The following is a 22347-nucleotide window of genomic DNA, read 5'->3' as shown; positions in this document are numbered from 1 at the left end:
TGGAAAAATCAAGGCCCAGCATTGAGGCAGAAGCTCATTTAGGCAATGTTTCTGTGCAGCAGGGCTGGTCAGGGACCCTCAGCACGGTGTGCAGCTGGTCTGAGACCTGCACAGAGCAGGGAACTCACAGAACCATGGAATCGTTAAGGTTGGAAAAGGCCTTTCAGATCATGAAGTCCAACCACTCTCCAGCACTGCCAAGGCTGCCACTGACCCCTTCCACGTTCCTCAGCCTGAAACATGCTTAATAAAAAAGTTCCAGCTAACAAGAGTGGATCTTGTGTCCTGAGTTGTTCAGAGGGAGGGAGGTGAGTCAGTCCTCTCTCCTGTACCTGGAATCAAGGAGAGCTCGTGGAATTCTGCTGCAGAGAAAGTGGTCTGAGTTATTGTGGTTTTCCTCCCCCTCACATCAGTAGAACGCCACTGGTTTTGTGTGCAGACAGTTTTTAAAAGCTGAAATAAAGCACAAGGTCTACAATTTATCCATGGGGGGTTCTGGCCTCAGGCAGGTGAGGGCGGTGACCACGCAGGGAATGAGGGCAGCACAGAGTCTGGCCTGGTTGCTTTGAGTGTCTTTACTCCTGGAAGGGTTTGTATAGACACTATTTCTAATGTCACTGACAGACAAGACACAGCATCTCTGGGTCTGATAATAAATTAATACCTAAAGCAAAAATTCCTGTGACTCATTCTTACTCTGTAGTCCTAAAGTCTGAAAATCCAAATTGGTCTCCACATCAGAGGGAGAGTTTTCTTGTTTTACTATAAATCCCCCTGTAAGTGACACTCCTTTTTCTCATCCCACTTGAATGGATCTGCATTTTTCCTTGAAATGAGGGTGTCACCAACCCTGTCTGACACTAGCCCAGAGAGGAACAGGTGATACCTGGAAATGTGGCCATTGGGGTAAATGTGGAATCCCAGTGTCACTCTGAAGAACAGTTTTTAGTTCAAGTAAGGATTGCACATGACGCAGATGACTCTGCAGCAGGTTCAGGGCAATTAAACAGGTGCTTGTTATTTAACTGAAACACAGGTTCTGCTCCTGAAGAATTGCAGAACTGGCTGGAACCAGAGCCCCTGGGGAGGTATCTGTGTATATATATATATATATTTATAATTATTTCTGTAAGAACAGATCATTCTTGCACAGGTTTGTACTATTTGTGTGGTAACCAGAGGACCTGAGTTAGACTCAGACTCTTCATGTTCCAGATCCCCAGAATCTCCTCTGGGACTTCACCATAACACTGGGAGCAGGTTGTGCTGCACAGGAAAGGGGAATCTCCAGTGCAGAATCTTGGGGCCCTGTCAGAGGGAAGCAGGGCAAAGCCACCATCACTTACTCAGAAACAGGTACTGTCAATGCACTTGCCAAGGCTAAAAAGGAGCTGCTGCTGCCAGATACTGGCCTTGCCAACCCTCTGGCAAGACCCTATTACCAGATTCCCTCCCTCCTCAGCAGTGGGATTCCAGGCTGCTCTGTCTTGGCTGCAGACAAGCCAGAAGCTTGTTCTGCAGCGAGCCAGCGGAGCTGGGAGCTATTTTAGTTCCATGTATCAGCTCCTTTCCCATTACCTGAGACCTGGCAGCTCCCTGCTCCCCTCCACCCTCAGTGGCTGGGGCTGTTCCAGGTGCTGGAGCTCTCTGTGGGTCTGGGAAGGGGGAATGTACAGAGAGGGATTTGCCTGGAGCTCTCTTGGCCCCCTGAGACGTCTTGAAAATACGTCGAGTACTTGAATGAGCACTTCTGCTTGCACCTCCCTCCTGCAGGTGACTGAAATGCAGTTCCTGCTCCAGTTCACCACCTCCAGCTGGTTACATGGTCTGTGTTTCCTTTATTCTGGGATTTCAGAGGGGTTTCAGGGTGCACAGTGACATGAGCATCTAAAAAGAGCCTTTCCCAAAACCAGAACAACTTCTTGAGCTTTCCTGTCGTCTCTGTTAGATCCCAGGATCACAGGATGGGTGTGTTGGGAGGGTCTGGAGCCCATCCAGTCCAGCCCCTGCCTGGGCAGGGGCACCTGGAGCAGGTGACACAGGAACGTGTCCAGGGGGGTTTGGGATCCCTCTGGAGAGGGAGACTCCAGGCCCCCCTGGGCAGCTGTTCCAGGGCTCTGCCCCTCCTCCATGGAAAGAGGCTCTTCCTCCTGCTGAGCTGGAACTTGCTGTGTTTTGGTTTGTGGCCATTTCAGGTCCTGCTATTCTTCCCTCCTCTGTGCTTTCCATTCTTGTGTTCACTTCTTTCCCTCAAAAACATCCCTAACAAAGAGAAATGTGAGGAGAGTCGAACCCAAGTGCTGGAAATGCCTTCCCTGGAGCTCAGGTGGGGCAGTTCTTCCCTCTGGGGACCCGTGCACATGTCAGTGACCCAAACCTGTCACAATACAGGTCACCCAGAGCAGCTAAACAGACTAAAGTTCTGTTCTCCAGTTCAGTTTGGTGCTGACAGTTCCAGATTTTCAATGGATCTCTCTGTATCAGCAGCCTTGCTTTTCCCACTAGTTCAATTCTGATTTGCTTTTAACCACTTCTGTGAACATTTGGAGTTAAAAATCCCATTCTAAACTCTCTGAAATCTCAGTTTCTCAATCTCTGGATAGAAGTCTCTGTTGTAGAACAGCAGCTACAATCACTGGAGGTTGTGGTGGCAAAGCAGCAGGAAGATCAAGACTTCATGGGTTTGGTGTCTCACTGCTGCTCTTAAAAGTGCTTTGAGGACCAATGAAGTTAATGACAAGTTTTGGAAATAGTTTCAATCTAAATGAGGAAAAGCAGAGGATTATAAAGGGTTTGGGGCAGGGAAGTGGCCACTGGAATACACAGAATGTCTGGGGTTTGTGTGGGATACACCGGAATTAAGCCAGGGCCATACTGAGTGGTTTTGCCACAGCTAACTTGGATGGAGGAATTCAGGAGAGGCCCTGCAAGGTCTTCCCTTCTTTCTCTCCCAGTACTTTTAGTTATCCCTTTCTAAGGGAGAAAGACTCTTGGATACCAGTCCCATGAAAGCCAAAGCCCTCTCGCTGGGGCTGTCCTGCGCAGCTTGGCTTTGCTGAAGTGGGCCTGGTCATTTTTTTAACTCTTCTGTCTAAAAAAGTCCATTAACCTCCAAAATGAGAGTGTGTCCTGCTTCTGTCCCCCCAGCTACCCTCTGCTGAAGCTGCCTCTGCCGGGGACGGGCCCCGTGGAGTTCAGCACCCCGGTGAAGGACTACGCTCCTCCCGGCCCGGACGCGGGCCCGCAGCACAGGGACCCTGGCGAGCGTCCCGACTGGGTGAGTCCTGCTGGGGCTGGGGGCCACTGCGGGGGGAACATGGCCCCGCTGAGCTGCCTCAGTACGTGATGGCCCAGAGCAGCTGTGGCTGCCCCTGGATCCCTGGCAGTGTCCAAGACCAGGCTGGACAGAGCTTGGAGCAGCCTGGGGTAGTGGGAGGTGTCCCTGCCCGTGGCAGGGGTGGCACTGAATGGACGTTAAGGTCCCTACAACACAAACAGAGAATCAGACCGTTTGTTCTTGCCTGCTGAGTCCTGTCATGTTCCACCTCTAATCTGGGAAGGGAAAACAGAGTCTGGCAAAGCTGTTGGTGCTCTGCTTCTGCTGGGAGCTTCCCGGTGGCCGGTGCCTCACGCTGCCCTGGTCTCCCCGCAGTACGTCGGTGCTCCCGTGGCCTACATCCAGCAGATCTTTGTGAAAGCCACCGTGTCCCCGTGGCAGAAAAACTTCCTGGCTGTGGATGTGTTCCGGTCGCCACTGTCCCGCGTCTTCCAGCTGGTGGAGGAGATCAGGAACCATGCCCTGAGAGACAGGTGAGGCACAGGGAGCTGCTGCTGTGCACACCTGGCTCCTGATGGCTGCCTGCAGGGCTGGGCGGGGGCTCTGAGCTGGTAACGTCCTCAAAATGAAACGAAAATGAGAGATCAGTGCTAATGGGTGACGTGGGATCATTTTTGAGTGTCCGCCCCGCTCCTCTAAGGGATGACTGGTCCTTTACCCCCAGCTCCTGCTCTTGGGGCTCATGTTTTAGAAATGCCATTTTTGCTCTTCAGTACAGATTTACTCAGTTTTTTTCTCTCCCTGCCAGCTCCCCCAGCCTTGGCACTGACCTTCTGTCCGTGTGCTCAGTCCCTCTCCTCCCTTATCCTATGGGATAATAATCTGCTGCCAATTACAATCAGAAACAACTTGCTCCCAGGCCTGCGTTGTGTTCTCATTATCTCCCTTGTCTTCTCATTGTATTCTCATTATCTCCCCTTGGCATTGCCCTTGATGAGCAGTGATGTAACACAGAAACAAAATTATTACTTTTATTATTATTATTCATACTACCAGAAGAAAATTACTTCAACATTTAGACCTAAACCTTGGGGCAAGGTTACCATTTTGGGGATGCACTCAGATATTTTAGGAAACATCTAATTTTGAGATAAATTCTGCAATTACCTCAAAAGTCATTATGAAGTTCTTGTTTGTTGCCAGTAACAAAGTTGAGCAGAAATATTTTTTTTTATATGCAAACTGGCTTGTTTTGTATTCTATTTTCTATTCTATTCTATTCTATTCTATGTCTTTTATATTTGTTTTATATTACAAAGTTGAGCAGAAATTTTTTTTTTATATGCAAACTGGCTTGTTTTGTATTCTATTTTCTATTCTATTCTATTCTATTCTATATCTTTTATATTTGTTTTATATTACAAAGTTGAGCAGAAATTTTTTTTTTATATGCAAACTGGCTTGTTTTGTATTCTATATTCTATTCTATTCTATTCTATTCTATATCTTTTATATTGTTTTATATTACAGGAGGGAGCCAAAGGTTGTTAAGTGTACCTGGGCAGGACACACACTGCGGGTGTGTTGTCATTGGCTGCAGATCCAAGCACTCATCTCTAAAAGTCAGGAGTGACCTGGAATCTGTGGTTTGCCCCAGTTGTGGGTTTTGGTGTCACTCTGCACCCACAACATCCCACAGGGACACGAGCTGGGAGCATTGCCTTGCAGATAAGAATGTCCGTGGCCTTATCTGCACCATGAACTGTTATCACTGCCAGGTTCCAGAGCTGGTAAAATACAAACCATGGTCATCTGCCTCTTCCTGGAGCTGTTTCCAGAGGCATCACTGCATCAGTTCCTTTAAATTTTCTTTCCCAAAGCTTTTGTCCCTATAAATACCTTTTTTTGGAGCATATTTTCCCTTACTTTTTTTTGATAGCTGAGACTTGTCCAGGTGTCTTGCCGTGCAGCCACAGGACACACATTGGACAGAGTGTTCACAAAGACAAATCATAATTTTTGAATCTCTATGCTTGTTCTTTGTAGTTATTACAGAGGAAGTCTCTTCTGGAGGGGGATTTTACAAAGGCTTCAATTAATTTGTCATCTGAAGCACTTTCCTGTGACGTGCGAGGCTGCAGCCAGGCAGGGCTGGTCTCTGTTCTTCACTTGGCCTTTGCTAAACACACCTTTCCTGAGCAGATCCCCCCTGTTCCCATATCCCAGTGAGGGAAGAGTCTCTGTCAGAGCAGCAGCTCCTCCTCGTTGTCACTGGACAAGTGGGAGCTTTGGACAAGCCCTGCCTTAGCCTCAGATTTTGGCCACAGTTAAATTTAAGGACTGCCTCTGGCCCACATGTTCTAATGATGGCAAATGAGGTGTCTTTGTAAAATGAATTCTTTATTAAACAGGTAGGAAATAACAGGTGAAAGATCCTAATCACAATTACTCCACAGTATAAAACTGAAGAACTACCAGTAGATTACAGCACAACATAAACAGTGCAGAGATCAAGGCCCCTGTGTTAAAGCTGGCAGAAGAACTGGCATTGATTAGGAGTCAAATGTAACTTCCCATGGAAACAAGGAGAATGTTCAGATTCCTTCATTCCTTCACTCAGCCCCTGGAGTGACCACAAAGGAAAGCACTGTCCCTGCTCAGGGGATATATATGTATATATAGATAGATTTAGATACAGATGTATGTATCTAATGATTACTGATTTAAAAAGTTACAGTGACAAGGTATAGCGTTAAATCTGGAGTGTTTATGGTAGCTGGGGACAATCCAAACAAGTCCTTTTACTTGGGTTGTTACCAGTCTGTGTGGATCAGGATGTTCCACACCCACTGAGTCTTAAAAATCATAGGAAAGATGGGATGCAAATGAGGATCAAAGAAAAGTTCCTGGAGTTGATTTTTCAGTTGCAGTGATTGGAGGAGTTCAGTGATGGGTCAGTGACTCCCTTCACTTCCATTCATGGTTCTTAGTCCATTTCACATATCTTTGCTCATCATTTCATGTGTTAGACGATTCTGCAATAACCTGAACAAATGCGTATGTACTTTAGAACAGTCTGGTTATAGCCCCAGGGGAATCAATGGTGTAATGAAACTCAAATTGTTCCCACCTACTGCAGTGGGGAATTTTATGCCTTACCCTGAGGAGATAGGAAGAGGTGCACACAACTGATTCCATAATTATATGAAAATTCAAGTTACATTCAGGGGGAAATCTTTTCCACCCCCTGTGACAGCCAGAGTGAAGACACAAGCATGCTAAAGCAAGAACTCGTATCCACTGCAAAACTACTGGGACAAAATATATGCAAGTATTAATCAAACCAATTCAAAACTCGGGTGCTCTAGTCCCTTAACAAGACTGATCAAGATTTTTAACACTGTGTAGATTTGGGCTGTCTTTCCTTCCAGAAGGAGCATCACTCCAGCTGGAGGAAGGCCACTGGAAAATATGTTTGGTGTGGAATTCCCATCATCTGAATATTTTCATGAAATGAATGGGAAACTGAGAACAAATCCAGCAGTTGCTGTTGTTATCAGTGTCACAGCTTGCAGCAGCTTTAGGTGGGAGTTTCTCTTCCAAGGGTCAGGTGCTGTTGGTTCTGTGTGTGCTGTACTAGAGTGGCCCCGAGGGAAAACAGCATTGCTCTCTTTGCCTTCCTGTCCTTTCCAGTCGTTGGTTGCAAGGTGCTGTGGGGATGGCTGATGGACCCGGGGTGGGAGAGCAGCAGTGCTCTCTCCAGAGTTAAAGACATTGTTCAGTAAACACAGCCATACAGTGAGTGTCCCTTGAGAGCTCCCGAGTCTGTCGCAGCTTTAGCTACAGCAGATCAAAGAGTCCCTGTGCTGTCCAGTGTGGTCCCTGTGTGTCCAGAACTGACTTTATTCCCCTGTTGGAGTCCAGGAGTCTCCATCAGTAATCCCCACAGCCGAGCAGGCGGTCACCAGCCCTTCCCCCTGCTGCCCGAGTGGCGCCCTGGCTCACATCCAAATGCACACCCAGTTTTCTGAGGACTTCCTTGACCATCTCAGGTTATTAGGGCGCCTAAACCAGGAGAACTCGTGCAGTCCTAGAGGTGCTTTCCCCAGCGTTGCGGCAGCAGGTCGGTCCCTGGCCGCCGGCACACGGGGCCGGTGCGGGGCAGCTGGCCCGGCCAGTGGGGAACCCCGCACTGGTTGGGACCTGGACTGGGACAGGAGTGTGGAACGCGGGAGTCCCCATCGGGAGGTGCCCTTAGCATCGACGGCCACCCAGAACATCGGCCCCCGACTGCCCCTCAGAGTCACAGCTACAGTCCCAGGGTGGGCTGGCTCGACTGTGACTGGCTTTCCCACGGTTAAGTTGTCCTGAAAAGCTTCAGTTTTGTCATTTCGGGTTTTAAAGATGTTTAAAGAGGTACAGGGCTTAGGAGAGCTTGTGAAACAGGACTACCCCTTGGTCCATATCAGTTATTTATTATATTTGTTTATATTTTTATATATAGATACAAACACATATATAAAATAAATAAAAATAAATATATATGTGTGTTATTTGTTTATGATATTTATTTATTATGTCTGATATTGGTTATTTATTATATCTGACATAACATAGAGGGTAACCTTTTATCCCAGCCAGATTCACGTGGCCTAAGGCACTGCTTTAGCAAACCATTGGCACGATTCACAATCCCATTTACTTGGGGATAATGAGGTCTATTAAAAACCCATTTAATACCTTCTTTTTTGGCCCAGTCTTGCCCCATCACAGTGGTGCAGTGTGATCCCTTGTCACTCTGTGTAGAGTCTGGGACAGGGAGGCTGGAAAACCAGTCACTGAGTCCTGAAACAGTAGCTTTGGCATCAGCGTGCCTGCTCTGGGCAGTGACTGACAGCCCAGAGACCACTCCCACCCCTGGTCGTGTGTTCCTGTAACCACTGGATGTCTTCAGAGGCCCAAGAGAATCTAAGAGGACCAGAGTGTTTTGTTACCTTTGATCTGTAAAGGCAGTGCCAGGTCTGGATGATTTTGTTCAAGCTTCAGCTGTCACTGGGGACACTGTGAGAATGCCTTGACACATCTTCCTGGTCAATGCCAGCCCCTGCTTTGTGCTGCAAAAAATAGAGCTTTTTGTCCAGTATGCCCTAATTTCCAGTGTAACCACTCACCAAATCCACACCAGTGTTGTGGAGCTTCCACTGATCAGTTTTTATCTTCCTGATTTTTGTCAGCTGATCCACCTTGTTGTTCCAATGAGTCTGTAAAGCTTGGTCATTTGCATGAGCTCTGCCCCATCCTGTGTGCATTTGTCCATGGGATGGGGCCTGTAACAACAACCACTTCCAGTCTTCCTTCTGCCAAGCCTCTCTTCCCTTCACTTGCCAATCCAGTGCTTCCCACTGACACAACAACTGTGGCACCAGCCCAGAGCACGTAAGAATCAACACAGATTGGCTTTGTTTTCTCCTTTACTGCCAGCAGTACAGCCTTTAACTCTCCCACCTGTGCACTTCCTACTACTTCTTCCACTACTTCCACTCCTGTTTCAGTGTTCAGAGCAACTGCTCTGTACCTCCATTTCCCATCAGTGCGTTTGGCTAAGGTATCAGGGAACCAGACATCTCCAGCTTCAGGGTGTGAAGTGAATGCAGGAGCATCCAGTACAGGACGAGATTTATGGCTGTTGTCAAACTAACCTGTCTGGAGTCACAGCTCTCTGAAGTTCGTAGGGTTTTAGTGCCTTCCATTTGGGCACACCCACCCCATCTGTGTACTGTCACTCTTTGTGCAATTGCCTCTGCATCACTGCCCTTCTTAACACTGGCCAACAGACTGAAAGGTCCTTGGATTTTCACAGGTTGATGCTGTTGAACTTTTTCTGCTCATTCAAGAGCTCAGGTCGGGGATAACAATCCCTTTTCCCAGGCAGTGTTTCTCTTTCTAGTATCTTTAAATGCTGTGGAACTGAACCCTAATGGTTGTTTGGGTCTCTGTGGCCCTTTCTGGAACATATGACAGTAAGTCCTGTGTTCAGCAGAATCCCATTCAGCAGCCATTACAGGAGCACTGGGATGAGCTGGCCCAAGTGATGTTTGTGACTCCTCTATCAGTGTTTGCAGAGCCTGTTTGTGGCTGTCAAGCCATTGCCAGTTTTGGGTTTTCCTCATTAATGTTTGCAAGGGTCTTGCTATTATAGAAAATCCAGGAAAATGATTTCTCCAGTATCCCGAAGTATCTTCTGAGGTTCCTTTTCAGTTGTGGGGGTAGATATAGCATCTAATTTTGTAATGGTTTCATGTGGAATTACAGCTTAGCCTGCTACCCCCCAGGCTCCCAGGAATTCTGCCTCTTTAGAGGGACTTTGACTCTTAGCTGAGGGCACTTCTATCCCCTCCCCATTTAATCTATTCCAGATATCCTGTGCTGTTGTTCTTACTGCACTCTCCTCCTCACCTCCTACCAACACAGCATCAATGCACTGATAAACCTGCACTCCTTCCTGAGTTTTTATTTGTTGGAGTTCAGCTAAAGCGTTGTGTGCTATGGTGGGTGGGTGCTCATATCCCTGAGCTAGGCAAGTGAAGGTGGATTGTGTTCCTTCCCAAGGGAATGCAGATTTGGGTTTATTCCTCCTGAACTGGGGCCATAAAAAACATGTCTGTTCTATCCCAAGCTGCCATCCCTTTGTGTGCAGCTGCCTGCAGAGTAGCAGTGAGGTCTGCAGTATTTGGGCCTGCTGCAGGGGGTGGTTCTGCATTAGCATTAAGCCCTGATAATCAGCAGCTAAATGCCAGCTCTGTCTGCTTTTATCACCTGGAAAACAGGGGAATTCTGAGCAGAATGAGTCCTAAATGTAATGCCCCTTTGTTCTAAATCTTTAATTACTTCCTTTATGCCTTGTTTGGCTGCAGGAGGCACAGGGTACTGTTTAACCTTAGCTACAGCAGAAGCAAGAAAAACTGGAGCCGTTTGTAAGAGATTGATTTTCCTACCTTTCCCAGAAAGATTACTGTGGGGTTTTTGTTGGGTCCACAGGACCAAACATCCCTGGTTGGTAATTGCCAAAGTTTCCCTTTAAGGATGTCATATCCTAAAATGTTTTCTTGATGATCTGCAATCACAAATGTGTGTGAAGTCATTCCCCAGGTACCATAAACAGACTGTGGCAGTGTAAGAGAGAATATTTTTTCCATTAAAGCCAGCTAAATTAACTTTTCTATTTTTAAAACCTAAGTTTAGCTTTTTAGCATCCTTGGGAGTAATCAAAGAGGTCTGAGCTCCAGTGTCAATTAAAAATTTTAAAGGCTGTCCAGGGAAATGTACAGAAGATTTCTGTTTTGGGAAAGTTTGGTGAGGTGTCTGTCAGTCAGAAATGCAGCTCCTTTTCTGACCTCACTTCAGCAGTGAGGTGTTTTTGGGCAGCTGGGAGATGCCAGACCAGTGTTAACCCCGTGGAGCCAGAATAACCCCTGCAAGACAGGAACAATAACTCCCTGTGAGACACTTGTCCTGGCTGAGTTACCTGAGCGGGTGACAAGCAGCAGATCAGCTCCTGGTGAGCTGAGATGTCCTGTTACACTTCTCTGTCCCACAGCTGGGTCTGTCACTGACCCTTCCCACCAGGGCCTGTTGTAAACCCAAGCTGAGTCTTGCTTGAATTAGTGGTTCCAGTTCATACCAGTTACACCTGTATGGAATTCTGGACCTCTAAGGAAATTCTCCTTTCCACACTATGCAGAGGAATTGGGAAGACACCACACCCAGGTGCAGACATTGAATCCTGGGTGCATTTTAGAGCATTCTGTGCACCTCAAGGGATCCAACTCAGGAAAGCTGACCAGGATTCCTGTAAAACATTCCATTGCATGTGTGGAGAGAGGTGTGGAGAGGGGTTTGAGGTCTGGAAAAATTCCAGAGAGAGTTTCTCTGTTAAGTGTGGAAATGAAAGTGTGGCACCAGACGTGGGTGAGGAGCGAGAGCTGTGTGGTCAGGCAGCACCCAGGGAATGTTGATGGAATTCTGGAGCCTGTTCACAGTTCCAGGGAGACCCAGCTCCTGTTCTCAGCTGTGAGGAGGAAGAGCAGCAACACCCGAGGCAGGTGCCTGCGATGCTCCTCTCCAAAAGCTTTGCCTTTGCCTCGGTTTTGTCCCACAGCCCTGTGCTTGCCTTTCAGCTCCGGGGTCAGGAGCCTGGAGGAGGTTTGTCTCCAGGTGACAGACCTGCTGCCTGGCCTCAGGAAGCTGCGGAATCTGCTCCCGGAGCACGGCTGCCTGCTGCTGTCCCCAGGGAACTTCTGGCAGAACGACCGCGAGCGCTTCAATGCCGACCCAGATATCATCAAAACCATCCACCAGCATGAACCAAAGACCTTGCAGACGTCAACCACTCTCAAAGGTGAGGGGCTGGAGAGCCAGGGAAGCTGGGAGTTGCCTACAGCTTCATTGTTATTCCATCCTCGCTAATTCCAACACCTGGATTGCTGATAGTGCCAAGTTGGGCAGTATTTTGTCATTCACAGCAGCCGAAGCGGCCCAGTCTGTTGTCTGTCACTTTATATGTGTATTGGAGCCCTGATCTGTATTTGTGGGAAGTGAACAAATCACTCAGTCAGGCTCCTTTCTGCAGGTAAAAATAGCAGGGTTTTGTTCCTCTCACTTTACACATGCTCTGGCTTTTCCCTCTGTCACACTCAAGGCTGCCTCACTGACACAGATAAATCAACATTCATCCTGCTCCCTGGTGTGTTCTAATTCCTTGCACACAGCCTGAGCTGACAATGGATATCATAAAAGTATTTTTATCTCTTACTTATAAAAAAACCCTCTTACCATGTGTGGGATCATTAGTGGCTCCATAATGCCAGAGGAAGTGCTGGTTTAAATGCATGTTGAATCCTTTGGTTTTAAAGGAACTTCAAAGTTCTGGAAGTGTATAATGTATTATATTACATGTCTGAAAAGGGGTTTGTAACCCCAAAGGAAGTTTGCTTTAAAGGTTATTTTTGAGCATCCAGAGTGTGAGCTCGCTGTGGCTGGAGCACGTGGAGCCTGCATCAGGCGTGAAGCCCATCCGTGGGGTCTCCCCCGAGCACCGGGCAGTGCGGGATATCCCACGGGATAAGAGCAGCCGTTCCCACTGCTGCTGATGACAAGGAACACCTCTGCCCCCCTGTCCTGCGTGTGTGCTGCTCCCTGATGTCCATCCCTGTCTCTGCAGACCTGCTGTTCGGGCTGCCCGGCAGGTACAGCGGGGTGAACCTGTACAACCGGCGGCGCGTGGTGTCCTACACCGTCACCCTGGGGCTGCAGCGCTACGACTCCAGGTGAGGGCTGCTCTGGGCACAGCTGCTGTTTGCTCCACTCTGATGTTGGCATGGTTTTCTTTACCCCCTATTTCCTTGTGGTTTAGAGTATCTTGCATCTCGGAAGGTGCTTTTCTGGGGAGAGAATTTGCTGTGTTTTAAGGAAATGAAATACTCTCAGTTCTCAGTTCCTCTTCAGAAACAGGGTCTGTAGCATCGAGAGCTGCCAGGGGGAGTTTCTGTGGCATCCAGGGCCCAGTGGCTCTGGTTTGACCCAGTTCCTTGTACACAGACTGGTTTGCCTACCAGTAAGCACTGGATTGACTGGTGAAAACACTTTGGCAGTGTTGGCCAAACTGGCGTGGACTGAGTGGATCCGAGACCTCTGAGCTGCACAGAATTCCCCAAGAGATGCCTGGAATGGAATTGGCAGCACAGGAGTCGAAACTTGCTTTTCCAGAGAACTGAGCCCTGAGGGCCATTGTGTGGCACCTTCCATCAGCCATTTTTACACAGAATTCTGTAATTCTGGCAAAATTCCAGGGGTGTTTGAGGCCGTGGCGTGTTCTGTTCCGCAGGGCCCAGATTGTGGTTGGTGAGCCTTTGCTTTAAATAAAGTCTTGGTGAGTCTGCGCAGCAAACCTTTGTAGAAATCAGTGTCTGGGTGGTTTGGGCCAGCGAGGAGCAGGTTTGGGAGCAAGGCCTGGAGAGAGCCACGCTCTGCTGGTCCGTGTGAATCCATGGAGTTTCCTCCTGCTGCGCTGCCGCAGGAACTGCGAGCTGCTCTTTGGGAAAGGGTGAGTGACGTGCTGCTCTTCCCCAGGTTCCTGAGCAGCCTCCGCTCCCGCCTGAAGCTGCTGCACCCCAGCCCCAACTGCAGCCTGCGGGAGGAGAATGTGGTCCACGTGCACTTCAAGGAGGAGATCGGCATCGCTGAGCTCATCCCACTCGTCACCACCTACATCATCCTCTTCGCCTACATCTACTTCTCCACACGTAGGTTCGGGGGCACCTGCACTGCTGGCACCTGGCTGTGGGGTCAGGGGTGCAGACTCCTGTCTGTGACACCACCGCACTTCCCAGCCGTTTCAGCGGGAGAGGTGGTATTGGAATTTTACCCTGAACTGTCATGGGGAGAATTAGTAACTGTTTACCTGATTGCTGCTAATTTGCCCCTCTTAGCCAGTGTGGTGTTGTTCCTTGTGATACACCTCCCCAGCTGGAGGTGTTTCCCCATCCCTGGAAGTGTCCAAGGCCTGGGATAGTGGAAGGTGTCCCTTCCCACAGCAGGGGGTGGAACGCTGGATCTTTAGAGTCCCTTCTAAACCCAGCCATTCCATGATTCTGGGATATCTTCCAAGGTGTTTTCTGTCTTAGGCACTCTTAGATGCCACAGGAATGCCTTTTTTCCCAGTTTGTTTCATGCATTATCAGACAGAGCAGACACGTGTTCTGAGCTGGTGGGTTTAGACCTCTCTGGCCACATTTCAGTTCGGTTTTTCCCACCTCAGTGCAGTGCTGGGACTGGTGTGAGCTGTGAACCAGCGTTGTCCCATGTCCCACCCTTGTACTGGGAGGCTCTGGGAGCTGCATTTCAGACAGGAGCACTGCAATACCTTCCCTTCTGGGCTGGGGGATGTCCAGTGACCTCCTGAAGCCAGGCAGGACGAGCATCCCGCCTCCACTGGCATTAATTCCGTTTGCTTCCCCTGGTGACCTGGGCTGGGCGCTGTTTTCCAGGGAAGATCGACATGGTGAAGTCCAAGTGGGGCCTGGCGCTGGCGGCGGTGGTGACGGTGCTCAGCTCCCTGCTCATGTCCGTGGGGCTCTGCACCCTGTTCGGCCTCACGCCCACGCTCAACGGAGGGTACGTGCCAGCCCTGCCAGGGGTGCACGGGGAATGCTGTGGGAACAGAGCCCCCAGGCTGGGGAACAAGTCCTGTGATGTGTTGGACACACTGCTGGGCGGGATCAGCATCAACGGCTCTCCAGGGATGCAGGGGATGTGTTCCTCTGCTGGCCAGTCCTCCTGGAGATTCCTTATTGCTGGGCAGTTGGCTCTGTGTGCCTAAAGCAGGAGGAATTGTTGGGATAACACATTATTCCTGGAGCTGAGCAGGCTCTCCCACAGCCTCCTCCATTCTCCCTGTTTAGAGATTCCCATCCCTAAGGAGCTTATCTCCTATTGCTGTCCTGTCCTGGTGCTGCCTGGAGGGCTCACACAGTTGTGAGCTGAAAATGCTTTAATTAAAGGCAGGCCTGCGTTGTTCTTGCTGAATTTTGGATTCTTGGGCATGAACGAGAAGCTGCCCATGAGAGGCTTATTGGTATTGGTGGTTTTTTCACTCACTATGGACGTTCACTGACATTCCCCCCTTCCAGTGTCTGAGGGAGCCTACAGGGGAGCTGGAGAGGGATTCTTCATCAGGAACTACAGTGATAGGACAAGGAGCAGTGGTTCAAACTGAAAGAGGGGAAATTTAGGTGAGATAGACAGAAGAAATCCTTCCCTGTGAGGGTGGTGAGGGACTGGAATGGATTTCCCAGAGCAGCTGTGGCTGCCCCTGGATCCCTGGCAGTGTCCAAGGCCAGGCTGGACATTGAGGCTGGGAGCAGCCTGGGATAGTGGAAGGTGTCCCTGCCCGTGGCAGGGGTGGGATGGGATGATCCTTAAAGGAAGTGGGACACGCTCCCTGCCCTTCCCTGGTGACTGATTACCCACCCCCAGTCCCTCACAGGGTGTTCAGGTCCATCTCTATCGTTGTACCCAATGCTGGAGAGCAAAGGGCTCTGTCCCCACCCTGGGAAGCACCGAGACTAATTTCGTGGTGCTCCACAGCGGGCGTTTCCCAGGAATTCCTGCAGCTTTGCAAAAACGATGATTTCTCCCCAAGGCAGAGGAAACACAAACCTTTTCCTTGTCACAGTGTGACACTGAGGGAAGGGACTGGGGCACAGGGTGGTGTCTCCTCACCTCGACTCCCAGGGGTCTGTTTGCTCCAAACTTGCCTCTTTCCCTTCTTTTTCCCCACGGATCTCCTCCTCAGTTCTGCCTCTGTTTCCTCCAGAGAGATATTCCCATACCTGGTGGTGGTGATTGGCCTGGAGAACGTGCTGGTCCTCACCAAGTCCGTTGTGTCCACGCCCGTGGACCTGGAGGTGAAGCTCCGCATCGCCCAAGGTAGGATCCTGCTCTGGGAGACTGCAGAGAGGCAAAACTGGGGAAAGCCAGGCACTGGGAGAGGGGGAATGGTCTAATTCAGCTCTGTGAAGGAAGCAAGGTGAGTTGTGCAGCCTTTTGTGTTGAATTCCAAGAATAGAATGCTGTCATTGTGGGCACTGCTTTTTGGGATTGTTGACTGAAACAGGCTAAATAAATATAAAAAAATATTAGTAGGGGAGAGCTGGATCTCGTGGCGTGGATACTGGGCACTGTGTCCTCAGGTCATGGATATCTGAAGTGCAGAACACAGGGCCTATAAAATTTCCCTGAATGTGTGACAAAATTATCTTTTCCATTCTATAGATGCTCTGTGCCTGTGGAAGGATTTGAGTGTGCTCACACCAGGATAAATGGGATTTGCAATCTTCAAAGTTGTTTCTAAACGTCAGGGAGAAGAGATTCTAGAGTGATGCTGATTTTAGTTTTAAAAATACAAGTGCTTTGGATCCTAGATGGGAAACAGGACTCAGAACTTCACTGGGCCTTTGCACTCAGGAATTTTAGCCTGGAAGGGCCTTTTTGGGCTGCTGTCTGTAGATTCCAGGTTTTAAAGAGGGGAAATGCAGCTGCTTTTGCTGTGCTCGTCCAGCACAGTGAAGAGGCTCCCCTGACCTGTCCTTGCCCTTCCCCAGGCCTGAGCAACGAGAGCTGGTCCATCATGAAGAACATGGCCACCGAGCTTGGGATCATCCTCATTGGATACTTCACCCTGGTCCCGGCCATCCAGGTGAGTGGGGCTGCTGCAGGACAGAGCCCAAGGCACTGCAGGGAGGCAGTGGGCAGTAGGATCACAGAGTCAGGGAATTGTCTGGGTTGGAAAAGCCTTGGAGACCATCAAGTCCAACTGTTCCCCAGCACTGCCAAGGCCACCACTAGCCCATGTCCCCAAGTGCCACATGCACACAGCTGTTAAATCCCTCTAGGCACGGGGACTCCACCCCTGCCCTGGGCAATTCCAATGCTCAATAGCCCCTCTTGGGGAAGAAATTTTCCTTAATTTCTAATCTAAATCTCCTCTGGCACAACCTGAGGCCTTTTCCTCTCACCCTGTCCCTTGTTCCCTGGGAGCAGAGTCCCCGGGTTTTGATGGACTGTGGCCAAAAAGAACAAAGAATGTGAATCAGAATAAATATTCTTGGATTCTCACATGGACTCATCCAGCCCTAAACCCTCAAGAGGTGGATAACAGGGTTTGTCAGTAAAACACTGCTGAGTGTCCCCTGTTCAGAGGTGAAATGGGAGCTAATCCCTTTGTCCCATCCTCAGGAGTTCTGCCTCTTCGCCGTGGTCGGGCTGGTGTCGGACTTCTTCCTGCAGATGTTGTTCTTCACCACGGTGCTGTCCATCGACATCCGCCGCATGGAGGTGGGCACAGGGGCATGCCCTGGCCTCGGGGGAGGAGAGGGACACAGCCCAAGCATTTCACTCCCCAAAGAGAAAAAGAACAGAACCATAAATTCACGGAGGTTGGAAAAGGCCTTTAAGATCATGGAGTCCAGCCATTCCCCAGCACCACCACTGCGTTCACCACTGACCATGTCCCCAAGTGCCACATCCACAGGGCTGCTAAATCCCCCTCCCCAGGGATGGGGACTCCACCCCTGTTCTGGGCAGCTGTGCCAGTGCTGGACAGCCCATTACAGGAAGAAATTTTTCCTAATATTTAACCTAAATCTTCCCTGGTCAATTTGAGGCTGTTTCCTCTCATCCTGAGCTGTTAAAGTTCTGGGTCTGTACTTGCTTGGTTACACACACAGGGATTGGGAACAGGATACTTGAGGGAAAAGACACTCTCAGGAAGGACATGGAGCTGTGGGAGCAAAGCTAGAGGAGGCATCAAGTTGATTGGAGGGATGGAGCAGCTCTGCTGTGAGGAAAGGCTGAGGGAATTGGGATTATTCAGCATGGAGAAGAAAAGCTTAGAGACCTAGCTGTCGCCTTCCAAGGCCTGAAGGGACCCCACAAGAAAGATGGAGAGAGAATTTGGACAAGAGCCTGGAGTGACAGGACAAGAGGGAATGTCTTCAAACAGACAAGAGAGAAGGTTTACATTGGATATTAGAAAGAACTTCTCTGTGAGGCTGGGGAGGCCCTGGCACAGGGTGCCCAGAGCAGCTGTGGCTGCCCCTGGATCCCTGGCAGTGCCCAAGGCCAGGTTGGACACTGGGGCTTGGAGCAGCCTGGGACAGTGGGAGGTGTCCCTGCCATGGCAGGGCTGGCACTGGATGTGCTGTAAGGTCCCTTTCATCCCAACCATTCCGTGATTCCATGAGTCTATAAATGTGCTGAAAGGAGACACAGTCACCACCATGACCCTGGGGGAAGAATCGCTCACCAGGGATCCCTCACCCCTCACCTCTCCCTGTCTGTTCCAGCTGGCCGACCTCAACAAGCGGCTGCCCCCCGAGTCGTGCCTGGCGCCGGCGAAGGCCCCGTGCCGTGCCCGGCCTCCCGCGCTGCGCCCGGCGGCGCCGCACACGCCGCACACCATCACCCTGCAGCCGTCCTCGCTGCGCAACCTGCGCCTTCCCAAGCGCCTGCGCGTCATCTACTTCTTCGCCCGCACGCGCCTGGCCCAGCGCCTCATCATGGTACGTGTGGGGAGATGGCCCCCCCTGCCCGCCCTCTGGGCACCACTCCGGCCAGGCTGCACCCCCTGCCCTTCCCACTGGGCACCACTCCGGCCAGGCTGCACCCCCTGCCCATCCCGCTGGGCACCACTCCGGCCAGGCTGCACCCCCTGCCCTTCCCGCTGGGCACCACTCCGGCCAGGCTGCACCCCCTGCCCATCCCGCTGGGCACCACTCCGGCCAGGCTGCACCCCCTGCCCTTCCCGCTGGGCACCACTCCGGCCAGGCTGCACCCCCTGCCCGCCCTCTGGGCACCACTCCGGCCAGGCTGCACCCCCTGCCCTTCCCGCTGGGCACCACTCCGGCCAGGCTGCACCCCCTGCCCTTCCCGCTGGGCACCACTCCGGCCAGGCTGCACCCCCTGCCCTTCCCACTGGGCACCACTCCGGCCAGGCTGCACCCCCTGCCCTTCCCGCTGGGCACCACTCCGGCCAGGCTGCACCCCCTGCCCTTCCCGCTGGGCACCACTCCGGCCAGGCTGCACCCCCTGCCCTTCCCGCTGGGCACCACTCCGGCCAGGCTGCACCCCCTGCCCTTCCCGCTGGGCACCACTCCGGCCAGGCTGCACCCCCTGCCCTTCCCGCTGGGCACCACTCCGGCCAGGCTGCACCCCCTGCCCATCCCGCTGGGCACCACTCCGGCCAGGCTGCACCCCCTGCCCTTCCCGCTGGGCACCACTCCGGCCAGGCTGCACCCCCTGCCCTTCCCGCTGGGCACCACTCCGGCCAGGCTGCACCCCCTGCCCGCCCTCTGGGCACGACCCCGGCCAGGCTGCACCCCCTGCCCTTCCCGCTGGGCACCACTCCGGCCAGGCTGCACCCCCTGCCCGCCCTCTGGGCACGACCCCGGCCAGGCTGCACCCCCTGCCCTTCCCGCTGGGCACCACTCCGGCCAGGCTGCACCCCCTGCCCATCCCGCTGGGCACCACTCCGGCCAGGCTGCACCCCCTGCCCTTCCCGCTGGGCACCACTCCGGCCAGGCTGCACCCCCTGCCCGCCCTCTGGGCACGACCCCGGCCAGGCTGCACCCCCTGCCCGCCCTCTGGGCACCACTCCGGCCAGGCCCCACACCTCCATGTCCTGGTTGCCAAGCGAGTCTGGTGCTGCCCCATGGGATCCAGAAGCAGGTTTCCAAGGCTGGCTGAGCCTTGAGATGATTTTACAAGCAGAAATCACAGTATGTTCCTGCATGTGTGGACTAAAGACATTTAGGAGATATTTTGCTTAAGGTTTCACCCTTTACAGCCACTGCAGCCACACCACTTCTGGCCCTGCTTTTCCCCCCCGTCTCTGTTTTGGATGTCTCTAATGGAATTAGAGGGATCTCTGTGTTCCCAGCCCAATCAGCCAGCACTGGCAGTTTAAGTTAAATCCCCACACGGTCCCAGAGCAGTGGGTCCTGCATACCTGTGGATCCAAAAACCCCAACTGAGCCATTCCAGCCCTGTTTGGAGGTGCCAGACATGCTGGTCCCAGCTGCCAGCATGGAATCTCCTTCCTGCTGTGCATTTGGGGAGAGAAGCTGGGTTCTGACCATCACGTGGATCACGGAAAAGTGGTGTCCAGGGTCTGTGTGTGCTGGGCCATGCTCCAGATCTTCCCCAAGGAGCGGTGCTGGGAGTGAGGCTGCAGGAAGTGTGGGGTACCTGTGGTTGGGGTGCCGTGGGTCTGCTCAGGCAGGGGACAGGCTGGTGGCACTGAAGGGAGCTGTGTCTCTGCTCATCCTGCACAGGCCGGGACGGTGATCTGGATTGGAATCCTGGTTTACACAGATCCTGCTGGGCTCCGCACCTACCTCACATCCCAGGTCACTGAGCAGAGTCCCCTGGGGGACGCAGGCCTGCCTCCCATGCCCGTTCCCGGAGGGGTCCTGCCTGCTGGGGACCCCAAGATCGACCTCTCGGTGTTCCCATCGGAGCCAATCCAGCTGTCGGAGAACCAAACGCAGCAGCGGGAGCAGAAGCCAGGGCTGGAGCCGAACCAGCACACGTGGGCCCAGGGACCAGAGGGCAGAGGGAACGGGCAGGTGGAGCTGGGAACAGAAGCAGAGGTTACCTGGGGAGCAGAGGATGAGGAGATCTGGAGGAAGCTTTCCTTCAGGCACTGGCCAGCCCTCTTCAGCTACTACAACATCACCCTGGCCAAGAGGCAAGTGGGCTGGCATGGAGTGCCAGAGGCACTGGGAGCTGGGCAGCTGACCCCAAGAGTTTGTCTTCCTTCTGTCCTTCGTGCTCCTGACTCACATAACCTGGTTCCATGAGGCTCGTTCTGGGTGTGCTTGGGAGGAGCTGCTGAGCAGGTCCTCTGGGGTGGACAGAGCTCACAAAGCCCCCAGGGCTGTTCCTCTGGGAATCAGGGTTGTGTCTCTCTGTGATCTTGGGTGTTTTATGTGCTTGGTGTCTTTGTCTTCCTTGATCCTGGAAGTGAAGTTTTAAATTTTGCAAAATGAGCAAAGGAGGCTCAGGGGGGACCTTGTGGCTCTGCACAAGTCCCTGACAGGAGGGGGCAGCCGGGGGGGTCGGGCTCTGCTCCCAGGGAACAGGGACAGGAGGAGAGGGAATGGCCTCAGGCTGGGCCAGGGGAGGCTCAAGTTGGATATTGGGAACATTCCTTCCCCAGAAGGGCTGTCCAGCCCTGGCATAGCTGCCCAGGGCAGGGGTGGAGTGCCCATTGCTGGAGGGATTTGAAAGCAATGTGGATGTGGCACTTGGGGACGTGGGTCAGTGGTGGCCTTGGCAGCGCAAGGGGGAACAGTCAGACTTGATGGTGTCAGAGGGCTTTTTCAACCTCAGTAATTCCACAATTCTCTGATACAATCATGTGTAAGTGATGGAAATAGTACATGTGAGGAAGAGATGTGTGAGCTGAAGAAGCTTGGTGAGACCTCCCAGCCTGCACCGTGCAGGAAGTGAGATCCTTACTTAAATTCATGGGATCCAATTGATCTCATCAGGACTTCATTCCACTGCTGGCTCTTTGAAGGGTTAAAACCTGGAGAGTAACTTCAGAGAATATTCCCAAGGAGATCTTCAGTTCAGAGCACCTGAGGTTACAGCACTGAAAGCGCCCTGGGACCTGCCATGGCTGCCCAGTCACCTGTCCCTGTGTCCCCTCGTGTCACTCCCGAGCTGTTCTTCCTGTCCCCCCTCAGGTACATCAGCATCCTGCCAGCCATCCCTGTCACGCTGTACCTGAAGCCGCAGGAGGCCCTGGAGATGCGGCATCCCCAGGAGGCCTCGCGCTACCACCCCTTCCTGGCGGGCAGCGCGGGGAAGCTGGACACGGGACCCCAGCCGGACCGCACAGCACAGCCCCACGGCCACCAGGACGTCACCCTTTACAAGTAAAACATCCTCTCACAGCCTCCTGACCCTGCCTCAACCAACCCCAGTGGGACTCCGGGGCTGCTTTGGGCCAGTCCTTTTGCTGGGAGAGCAAAAAAGCTCACAAAACGTCAGTGCCAAAGCTCGGGATGCTTGGGAGGCTCCAGTGCAAAATTAAATTGATCTCTCCTGGCAGTTTTCCATCAGCTGAGGGCAGGAATGGGCTGTACATGGAGGCTCTTAGTGCTCCTGATGCAATTCAGGGCTGGTCACTGGGTGATGAGGACAGGAGGTGGATGTGGGGGTATAAACGTTGTGATTTCATAGAACCTCAGGTTTGGGTTGGAAGAGGCCTTAAAACTCATCCAGTGCCACCCCCTGCCATGGGCAGGGACACCTTCCACTATCCCAGAGCACTCCAAGACCTGTCCAACCTGGCCTTGGACATTGCCAGGGATGGGGCAGCCACCACCTGGATATCATTTGATAATGACTTACTGGGTGCTAGATCAAACTTTGGTGCAAGGAGCTTCCCTCCCTGCAGAGAGGATGGCTCACACTCCCCTGCCTGAATCTGCAAGTGCTGAACA

At 52.0% G+C, this 22347-nt stretch overlaps 1 protein-coding gene across 3 annotated transcripts in view; it reads left to right on the top strand.

The window, feature by feature from the left end:
- The window catches only part of SCAP (SREBF chaperone), a 42633-nt gene that overhangs the window by 12931 nt on the left and 7355 nt on the right, over positions 1-22347 (top strand). For all 3 annotated transcript variants that reach the window (XM_032116895.1, XM_032117730.1, XM_032116040.1), the window contains exons 3-14: positions 3148-3277; positions 3653-3810; positions 11455-11675; positions 12498-12603; positions 13406-13578; positions 14323-14449; positions 15651-15763; positions 16438-16532; positions 17072-17170; positions 18181-18396; positions 20167-20582; positions 21586-21777. In XM_032116895.1, the coding sequence (XP_031972786.1) occupies positions 3148-3277; positions 3653-3810; positions 11455-11675; positions 12498-12603; positions 13406-13578; positions 14323-14449; positions 15651-15763; positions 16438-16532; positions 17072-17170; positions 18181-18396; positions 20167-20582; positions 21586-21777 (2046 nt within the window). The remainder of the gene's footprint in view (positions 1-3147; positions 3278-3652; positions 3811-11454; positions 11676-12497; positions 12604-13405; positions 13579-14322; positions 14450-15650; positions 15764-16437; positions 16533-17071; positions 17171-18180; positions 18397-20166; positions 20583-21585; positions 21778-22347) is intronic.

The sequence above is a fragment of the Corvus moneduloides genome, chromosome 1, assembly GCF_009650955.1.
Source record: "Corvus moneduloides isolate bCorMon1 chromosome 1, bCorMon1.pri, whole genome shotgun sequence".
NCBI lineage: Eukaryota > Metazoa > Chordata > Aves > Passeriformes > Corvidae > Corvus > Corvus moneduloides.
The sequence above is the reverse complement of the archived record's forward strand: the minus strand, read 5'-3'. Positions and strand labels throughout refer to the sequence as shown.